General features: G+C 33.5%; 1 protein-coding gene across 1 annotated transcript; it reads right to left on the bottom strand.

Annotated features, from left to right (window-relative positions):
* Window positions 1-2,382: 2,382 nt before the first annotated feature.
* On the bottom strand, window positions 2,383-9,105 carry LOC114183566 (homeobox-leucine zipper protein HDG2-like). The gene is made up of 13 exons (XM_028070634.2): window positions 8,789-9,105; window positions 8,119-8,344; window positions 7,314-7,582; window positions 6,987-7,104; window positions 6,710-6,898; window positions 5,916-6,368; window positions 5,636-5,737; window positions 5,326-5,526; window positions 5,041-5,215; window positions 4,667-4,938; window positions 3,463-3,558; window positions 2,954-3,330; window positions 2,383-2,858 (listed from the first exon to the last, which is right to left on the bottom strand). The coding sequence occupies exons 2-12, from the start codon at window positions 8,221-8,223 to the stop codon at window positions 2,965-2,967; spliced, it is 2,346 nt and encodes a 781-aa protein (XP_027926435.1). The 5' UTR covers window positions 8,224-8,344; window positions 8,789-9,105; the 3' UTR covers window positions 2,383-2,858; window positions 2,954-2,964.
* Between the last annotated feature and the right edge of the window lie 1,299 nt (window positions 9,106-10,404).

Raw genomic sequence — 10,404 nt, 5'->3', positions numbered from 1 at the left:
ACATTATTGAATTAGCATAAATTGAACATCACCAGTTGGACATTGTTTTACAACTAATATTGGCTTTAGTTGGACATGAAATATTATGTTTCTTAACATTTTTTTATTAATATCAGCTCTACTTTTTATTTGATGCCAAATACAATTTTTATTAATATAAATTAAGATTATTTTCAATTTATGTTAATCAAGCTTTTTCTATAATGTTTGTAAAGATGTTTGTAGGGTCATTTTCTTGCAACGACATTTAATTTTGTTCTTATCAACGTTCACGAAGTGAGACTATATTGTTAACTGATGTAAGTAAGAATTTCTTTTAGATGATGTTAATACAATTTACATCTTATTTATTAATATAATCCAAGATTATTTCTTAACCGGTATTAATTAGATGTTTTTCAATTAATATTGATGAACTAATTTTAGTTATGTGAATCAAATATTTTTAATTGAAATTTATTTTGTTTATTTTTTTCATGTCTGCGATAATTGTTTTTCTAAAGTTTTTTTAGTGTCATATAGGATAACTTTTTGCCAAACAATTGACAAAATAAATTTTTAACCAAAAATTTAAAAATAAAAGCAAAATAATTGTAGATAAAATCAACCAAAGATAACCAAATAATCAAGATAATTATGAGAATATTTATAATAGTTTCGACTAGGAATGACAACGGGTCGGATCGGACAGGGATAGTGCCTACCCACAACCCGACCCGCCAAAAAAAAATTCATCCACTACCCATCCATTTACCTGTCGAGTATCCGCTTAAAAAATATCCGTGAATATTTTTAAAACCCGCGGATACCCGTGGATACCCGATACCCGCAAATATTTAAAAAATATATATTTTATAAAAAATTTAATATAAAATTATAAAATTAAATTATAAATTAAATTAAATTTTAATTATAATTAAATTTGACATAATAAAATATATTGTTAATTTTAATTTTAATTAAATTTAACTTAATAAAATATAAATTAAATTTTAATTTTAATTTTTTTGCGGGTAACGAGTACCCGTGGGTACAGGTAGTATGATATCCGTAGCCGACCTGTTTATAAACAGGTATTAAAATACCTACGGATAGTAACTATCCACCGCAAATTTTATCCACGGATATTTTTGTCATCTCTAATTTCAACTCAAAGAAAAATACATTCCGTAATAGAGTTTCAATATGTATTTATAACATTCTGCAAATTAAAGTATAGAACCTCCACCAACACCTAAAATTATCTTTTAGTTCGGAAAGGTTACAATTATATTTCCAAAATCTAAAGCAACATTCAGAAATACGTTTCCACATAAACTAGTTTATAGAAAGAACACAGAAAACAAAAATGAACATAACGGGGGAAGAAAGCGTATCATTAAAATGGGAGGTGGGAAAAGTAAAACCCCTTTCAAAGTCGATCTGAAGCCCAACACAAGTCCATGGCAAATAAAAATATAAAAAAGACTAGCCCATAAGTATTTTTAGAACAGTAGTTAAATAATTTAAAAAGATATTCAACAAGCATAATATATATATATATATATATATATATATATATATATATATATATATATATATATATATATATATATATTGGTAAGTTGACGCATCTTTTCTGTTTTTTTTTTACTTAATTAAAGTTTGTATTATAAGAAATTAATAAACACATCTCATGATCTGTCCATATCGTTACAATTTGTTGATTAATTGCTCTAACTATGAAACTACTAGTTCATCTTGAATTAGAGATATTTCTGATTTAATGAGTAACTTAGACAAATTGTTTAATTATGTTTTAGTATAAGGTGCAAGCCAAAGTGGGTAAAGGAAATAGACATTTGACTTCAATTCAGTATGATAGAAAATATTTCTACAGTGAACTGGTCTACTTCAATGTCCTCAACTTGATGTTAGTTAAAAAAAAATATGTAGAATGCTTTTTAACAGTTGTTCCTCTTATAGGTCGAATAATAACTTCATCCTACAGTTTCTTCAGTCCAATGTCTGTTTTTGAGTTTCTATATCAGTTTTTTATATATGTCGATTATCTGCAAAAGGTATTTTTTATAAAATGCATATCAAAGAAGAAAAATAAAGTCGCTTAAATGGAGTTGTAGGCCTTTTTCAAAATCTTCTTTCCTTTATTTAATTATCTTGATATTTACTGTAACAATAAGTAACTTTAGAAAATATACGTTATTAAATAGAGGAGCTTTTTCCATTGTATGTTATGTTTCACAAAACATTGTATAATTGAAACCCTAGGAGTCAGTCAGAAGTGTTTTTCCGTAGATTGATCCTTAAACATTTCTTTAAAAATAAATTAAAACACAACACAGATAAAAATAAGATAAGAAAAAAAAAAACACAGGAGATGAGTTGACAAATTGGAAGAAACATTGAATTGAAAATCTTAGAAAGGGTCAAACACGTGTAGTGATAATTGAACCACTACACTAAAGGTGCAAGCTTCCCAATTACTAGCTATAGTGTTGTTGGTGCTTGAGCTGAAACACAAATAATAACAACTGAAGAAAGAACATGAGAGCTTATCCCAGAACTACAACCTAATAATATCAAACGAAAAAGACTAACTATAAATACGCAGTCTTGGAAGGTGCAGACAGAAAAGTATATGGTCTTCATTGATTTTTAAGCTCTTATAGCATTTACTATTTCCATGGAAGTCAATTCCCGAACCTTAATCCTCTCCTTTTCAGTGTTAAGAAAGGATCATGCAAGGTGCGCTCTTGACTTCTCATCTTTTTTTTTTTTTATAAGCCGAAGTTTCCAACACCTTCCCATTTCTCCAAAATGCACTGCACCTCTTTATCCTTTTTCTAAACTGCATCCAACTTAACAAATACAGAAAAGTGCAGTTAGAACAACCTCGGAATATTTGTCACAACTGTATGGATGTTTTTTACAGGAGTGTTGGTTTTGTTCTTACCTAGGCTTAGGTCAAGCAACTTCACCAGACAAAGCAGCCTTAATTCTCTCCACAGTGCAGGCAATGAGATTGTTAACGGTGGCAACAGATCCAAGAGAGAGTTTTGCAGTTGGAACTGAATCAACCAAGATTTGGAAGGCCACAGTCAAAAGAGATCCACCATGTCCAGTGTCACCTATGCTTCCTCCATGTGCAGTGGTCCCATCTGGGAGAATAGCAAATCCAGAAGGAAGAAGCGCCACGTAATCAGGGTCTCCTCCGTTCAAAACCACGTTCATTGCCACTATATCTACCGGAGCATAGATCACAAATGAACCCGTAGAGTCTGCGCAACTCTCTTGCAATATCAACATGTTACTCTGGCTTGAATTCGCACTCTGCAACACAACATCGTTAACATATATGACATAGGTTGCTTCAATCTTCAATTTGTTTGACTAGAGATGAAAGAGAAAAGTTTCATGAAATCGATGAATAGTAAATGTGACTCTTACGCATGATAAACTTACATTCACGCGAAGTAGAGAGACACAGTTTCCAGTGTCTCGTCCATTGGCAATGTGTGCCATTTCTTGGACAACTCCTCCATTTGAAAGAATATCCCACTGTTTTCAAGGATGAAAAAGTTAGATGAATAATAAAATAAACAAATATCAGTGAGATGAAAAGATAATTAATATTAATCCAAATACTAACTATTCATAGATGTTATTATGATTATGTTTAAAGAATTTATCAGCACCTATTTTCTCTTGGTATTTAATTTTTTTATTAACAAGAACAAATCTATTCATTAATATTTATAAAAAAATGTACAGATTCGTGTACAGTTGAATAAACTAGAAAAACTGCTATAAATCTAATAAAGTTTATGTAGTTCCTTCATGTGCAAAATAACATTTAAAATTTATATTTTCCTTTAAATATCATTTGAATGACATTTTTTATTTTTAAATATATGTATTACTTTTCTAATTGAAAAAAAAAATTCAAGAATTTCGTATCATTTTGTTTATTTTATGTCACTTCTGATTTTATTATTTTTAGAAAATCTCCAATTAATATTTTTACTAACTTATTTTCTATAATTTAATAAAAATGAAGACATTTCATGCCATATGACAATTGAGCAAAAGCAATATTTATAAGATAGGAATGTTTTGGAGAAATAATATTTAATATATATATATATATATATATATATATATATATAAAATAAAACTGCACAGAGTATTTATAATATTTAATATAATAATATTTTTTTTTCTTAATTAAAAAAGATAAGATGATTTAGACTGACACCATGAGGTCATGTTCAAAAGTCTAAAAACTTAAAAAAATTAATTTACTGAGGGATTAGAACAGGCTATCAGATAAAATTAATTTGTGAAATGTCAAATGACAAAATAATATGAACAAAAAAAGTTGCATGGTCTTCATGATCACTTTGTCTTCTGCACTTTGAAAAGGATGTTTGCAATTTAAAGCAATTGATATGAGATAACTTAGTTTAGAAATTTGACGTATGATAACTAAATATTATGACTACATATCAGAGATGAATCAAGCACCAAACTAGGCAATGTTACCCAATGAAGAACAATGTCTAGTAACCTAAGAGCCGACAATAATGCAGCCTAGAACTTTTGACAGGAAGACAATCATTGGTGCATAATTATTGTCTGGTTTGAATACATAAGTAATGCATGTTACCTCACTTCTGGAGTTCTCATCACGGAGGAATTCAAACACCCTTTTTGGTGACACCGGGAGCCAAAAAGAAGTTGCAGCACTGAGAACAATGCCAGGAGGTCTTCCTGGGTCATCAACACTCTTACGTGTCATCACCCTTACATCATCAGCTCCAGTTCCTGAGAGTGTTGTCCATGTGTGTGCAGTAGATGCACTCACTCCAGCGCAGAAACTTATAACCATTCTCTCAGCCAGTTTCAGCATACTCTTCCTCCCATCTTGGTTTGTTATCACTAGTTAATTACATTACAACATTTGTAAAGTTCATTAAGGAGAAGATTCATACGTAAAAATAGAAAAACAATAAATGTTTGTGAAATGATATATATATATACCTCCAACATCTACTGTGGGAATGTTTGTTGCCATGGCACAAGCAAGCCTCTCACATTGTCGATCCAAGGTAGCAATCCAACGTTTTGCACCGAATGCATGTCCAGAACTAACAAGCTGCTTGTATAGATTGTGAACACCTCTATCATCCACCTCAACATGCTCAACCCATATGACCTATAATTCCTCAAGGATATGATATGATCCATGAATTTCATTTTTTAATGGAAAAGACATGTAATGAATTTCATTCCCTATAAGGATTTATTAATTATATTATATCTAACCTTTGAGTAGCCATTGGGCATTTCTTGAATTAAGCAACCTGAAGGCCTTCTTCTACATCTGGCCGAGGGACTAGGACGCAAATTATCCAAAGATACGTCCACTACAGCCCAAGTCCCATCACCATGCTGCTTACAATATCTTACAAAATAGCTCTCTCGAGTTGGCACCAGAGGTGAAGGTACTTGTAATTCTGCTGTCATCTGCATAATAACACAATTTGTCGTGCATTTTAGTTATATATATGAATCCTTGACAAATAAATTGAATGTACTAGGTTTCACTATCTCTCTATTCTATAAAATACATTACCACTTGCAATGCACCATTGTAGTTTCCCGCCACCCCAGTTGATAACACCTCCAAAGTCATTGCTCTTGAGACAATGCCAGAGAAAACTGTGGACCATTGATTCTTAAGAGCACAACAAAATATATAACAAATGTCAGAAACTAAAAATTAAACTTTTGAAGAATATCTAAGTACGACAATGTCAGATGAGAAAATAAGTGGACAGATACTGTTACATATATATGTTGTGACATAATCAAATGTTTTTGTTTGTTATTCTTTATTCTTCCTGTACACTTACCACGTCCATGAGAATCTCGACGAGGCTAACATGGTTCATGATAACAACTGCAGTTTCTCGTGAAGCTTCACACTTGAAACCAGCGGGTTTAGGACCAATCCCTCTAGGAAAAGACCTGATGTATTCATCCTCATTGAGAACAGTGGTAGTGCCATCCAGAGTAGTCAACCAAAGAGGATCACCCATTTGCGCCATTCCAATGAGTTCCTCCATGGCTGCAACAGCAAGCTCTATTATGATGGGTTTATCAGCCTCAGTAGGTCCACTGATTGACCTAAGAAGATCTCCTGCAGCTCCACCATACATGTCTCCACCAATGCCCGCAGGCTGGCCACCAAAACCACCTCCGATCCCAAGCTCAAGTGGTCGCGGAGGAACAGAAGGAGAAAGAAGTGGATAACTCACCACAGGCTTCCCCACATACTTCGCAGCAATGGCAGAAATCCTATCAATCTGAACATGAACACCCACATATATAAGAATTAAGAAAAATAATGTTTAAAAATAATTCAACATTTACCAACAGCTAATTTGGATAATTTAATTAATTTTCTATTTTATTTCTTATTTTTACAAATAATTATGAAAGTACCATTGGGTTAAATTATTTTTATTTTTAAAGATTTGCTAAGCAAATAGTGTAAATGATAGAACTTGTCTTTATTATTTTTCTACAGTTGTAAGATGGAGTGATACTTTGTTAATTTTTTATACAAAGAAAAGGTTTCTCTCAGCATAAATAGTCTTTTCTATCTTGATACATCTACCATGCAGAAGCTCCCAAATTGTGCTACCTCTTCTCTGAGGCGAGCATTTTCAAGCCTCAAGTGATGTTCGTCGAATGACATTTCCCCTATAGCTGTTGGTCCTCCACAGTTAGGGCACGAGGCATTGCTGAGAGCTTCCCTGAACCTCATATTATCAGCTCGAAGCTTATCATTTTCAGTTCGGAGCTGTGTGTTCTCATGGCGCTCATGTTGTGTCTGCAACACAAAGCATCACACGCTTAAAGGGTTGCTTCCTCCTTTTCACTTTTAAACAAAAGAAACAAGAGCCAAAAATCAAGTGTACCTTTATCTGAGTGCGCTTGTTCTGAAACCAAAACTTAACCTGCAATGGCTCTAACCCTAACTCTCGACTCAGCTCCTTCCTTTGCTTGTCATCAGGGTGCGGGCACTCCTTAAAGAAACTGAAAAAAAAAAAAAAAACAATTAACAAATTAATCTCAATAGCTGTCACGGGTCTGTTACAATAGTCTCAAGTTTGAGTCCTGATGAAATAAATTCAAGCCCTAAGTTTTCACTGTATGGTTTTGTAACACTGAAACAGGATTGTGAATCTGGTTCTGTACCCAATGAAGTTACATTTCAAAAAATGAGTGTATTTTGGGTGGCTTACGCTTCCATTTCCTGGATCTGGTGCTGAGTGTGGCGGTGGTAGCGTTTCTTCTTGTTGGGACGAGGGTCTTGATCTTCACCGGAAGCACCTTCTTGGTTTTCACTTCCTGACTTGGTGGCACTGTCAAAGTCATCTTCGCGAATTCTTGGGACATCGCTCTCTGAAGTGTTCTGAGGCATGTCCAAAGGAAGAAGTTGACCAGCTTCCATCAGGTTTGGCTGGAACATTTCTACAGATCTTTGAGATTCCGGAGCCTTATGGTTTTCAATCTAACAATACAAGAATACGAGGTATATAGTACAGTTTAGTACACAAAGAGACAACATAAATAAAATAGAACCAACAAGAACACCTTTTTTATGTTTCTTTTTGGCTTTGTGTCTGATTCACATGTATAGACACCCAGCTAGAGGGACTAATTGATGGGATAATTTAAATTATTTGGTATGAGAGTTGTGCAGAAAACACGGGGATTTTGACTAGGTTGATGGTTTTCTTGGGGAAAGTGAGCAAGTAGCTTCACACAGTGAGAAGGAATAACGCGTTTTACGAATAACGAGAAGGATAGAAGAGAGAGTTTGAGCTGGTTTGGCTTCAACTGAGACCAATTTTGACTTGTGAAAAAAATAAGGTCACTTTTGAAGGATAAAGTCAATTTGAGCAAACCCAACACATCATTCAATTGGCATCAGAATCAGAACCGAATTATGACAAAAATGGGGCAAAATTCGAGAGATTGAAAAAAAAAAAAAAGGAAGAAGAAGAGATTATCAAAGACATTAAATGGTGAAGGTAGCACACTGACCTGGCCAAGAGAGAGCCCCGAAGATAGTCCAAAGCCACCAACGTTGCCGTTTCTTCCGATCATCGAGGGCATGTTTCTTGCTGGAATCATAATACCAGCTGGCATATTTCAAACTCTAGAGAATTCAATTCTCTCTCTGGTGTCCAGTGTTGTGTTGATCTTCTGAGACCCTTTTATGTCGAAAAACTTCACAGGTTGGGCTTCTTCTTGGATTCTGACAAGGCCACTTCAAAAAGGAAACATGCTAACATAATAAGCCAAAAAACCCAGGCACAGAAACGTGACTTCTTCGCATGTATAATTAAAAAAAAATGAATAATTAAATGCATAGTGTATATGCCATATTAAAATGCACAGAAACAAAGTGTTGACAAATTTTCTGATACTGCAAAACCAGACACAACCAGAATCAGAAAGTGAAAAAAAAAAAAAACAACTAAACATCTCGGGGAAGGAACATATACATATGGCAAACCTACCGTTCCTTTGGCATTCTAGCAACCCTAGCCAGCCAAATGCACCAAAGAAAAAGTAAGATTTTTTTTTTTTATAAATAAATTGCTAACTGCATGAACAGTTGGGTGTGGCTAAAACAATGATCTGAAGTTGCGGGAATGATATACCTACCGTTTAGAAAAGCAACATGTAGGAGGAGTTCTCCTGCACTTACCAGTGGAAGGTGATTGCCGGAGACGATGGCTAGGTAGAAGAAGATGAGTGAGTATTTAGATCTACTTTGGGGCTAAGCTTGTTGCCAAAAAAGGGACCCTTTTAAACATGGGAGAGAAAAAGAGTTTGAGAAAGAAGTTATGGAAAAAAAGTTGGTTATATGTGGCAAGTAAAGAAAAGCTTGATGAGTGTTGTTGTGATGGGAAAAAGCTTGGTTTGAAGAGAGAAAGTGAGAAGAGGAGAGGACAAAGGAATTGAAGGAGTAAAGAAAAGGAGGAGAGAAAGAGGGAAACAGATGGAGAAAATGTGGCAGCGATGAGTTATTGCTGAGGGCATTGAGATGGTGCAATTGCATTTAATGGTGAGCCAAAGAGGTGTAATTGCTAGTGAATGAGAGAGAAAGAAAAAGATAGAGAGAGAGTGACATTTTTTCTTTTCTTTAGCAAGTAATTTTTTTTGCCCTCGGTAGAGTTGATGGTGCAACAAATGACGGCTACCAAACTTCCTTCTGTTGCTTCTCTACACTCCATTTACTCTCTCACATATACTCTACCATACACACACTGTAACACTACACACACTTTCTCAGCTTCTAATTCTGATTTTCTCTCTTATTAAACTGTGTTACAGTAAAAACATGAACCAAGACGAGGAAGGTTTTGGTTGTGGAAATACCATGATGTTGTAAAGTTTGTTTCTTTATTTTTGAAAAAGTGTGTTGACGTGTGAACACAAAGAGGTGATGCTAGCCTGGACTTTGAAAACGCATCTGCATGTTATGTTGTGGGAAATTTTGTTGACTTGGTTTATCCTACACCTCTATGCTGCATTAATGAAAAGATGGTTCATACACACACAAACTATAATTAATGGTAACAGGTTCGGGATAGGATAAAATTATAAAGTTAAACGGTACTCTATGTTATTATTGTTTCAGCTCCAAAAAGTACATCTTTGTGTATCTTCTGCTATAACAAATTCAATTAATGACAGTATAATAACTTCCTGTGTAGTAACTGTGATTAATTTATTTATGTATATTTTCTGTCATATTACTTTCAATCTTATTATAGCAGGTATTATGATTTAATTATAAGTGTGTGATGAATATGACTTAAGACCATGTTTAACTTGTTAATTAATTAGTACAAATATGAACCAATCATTATAATTGTGTTGCACGTTATTATCATTCCAAACTCAATTTATATAGTTTCATCAATGGGTAATCATGGATTTAAATATTTAAATATCATAATTTGTACGTAGCCATGCATTACATGGATTTCATATTTTTTTTTATTTATTTATTTCCTAAAGGACCATGATCCGTGACTTAATAATTTGTTAATGAGTTATTTGCATTACATCATCCATTGTAATGGCGTTGAGGACTACCTTGATTCTACGTTTGATTCTTTTTCCCATGATACGTTGAAAGGTTATGACATCACATATATTCCAACAGATGGTAGTGTCCTTTTGGAACAAGAAAGTTTCCATTTTTTTCGTAGACTCTTTTTTTTCTTTTAATTGGTTGTACCTAGCCATTTCTCCAAAATGATTTGAATCATATTAAGCGTATATACTATATATATACATATAAATTAATTTACG

The sequence above is a fragment of the Vigna unguiculata genome, chromosome 5, assembly GCF_037176805.1.
Source record: "Vigna unguiculata cultivar grain cowpea cultivar isolate G323 ecotype 2 chromosome 5, ASM3717680v1, whole genome shotgun sequence".
Classification (NCBI taxonomy): domain Eukaryota; kingdom Viridiplantae; phylum Streptophyta; class Magnoliopsida; order Fabales; family Fabaceae; genus Vigna; species Vigna unguiculata.
Note: the sequence above shows the minus strand (reverse complement) of the source record. Positions and strands in the feature narration are given on the sequence as shown.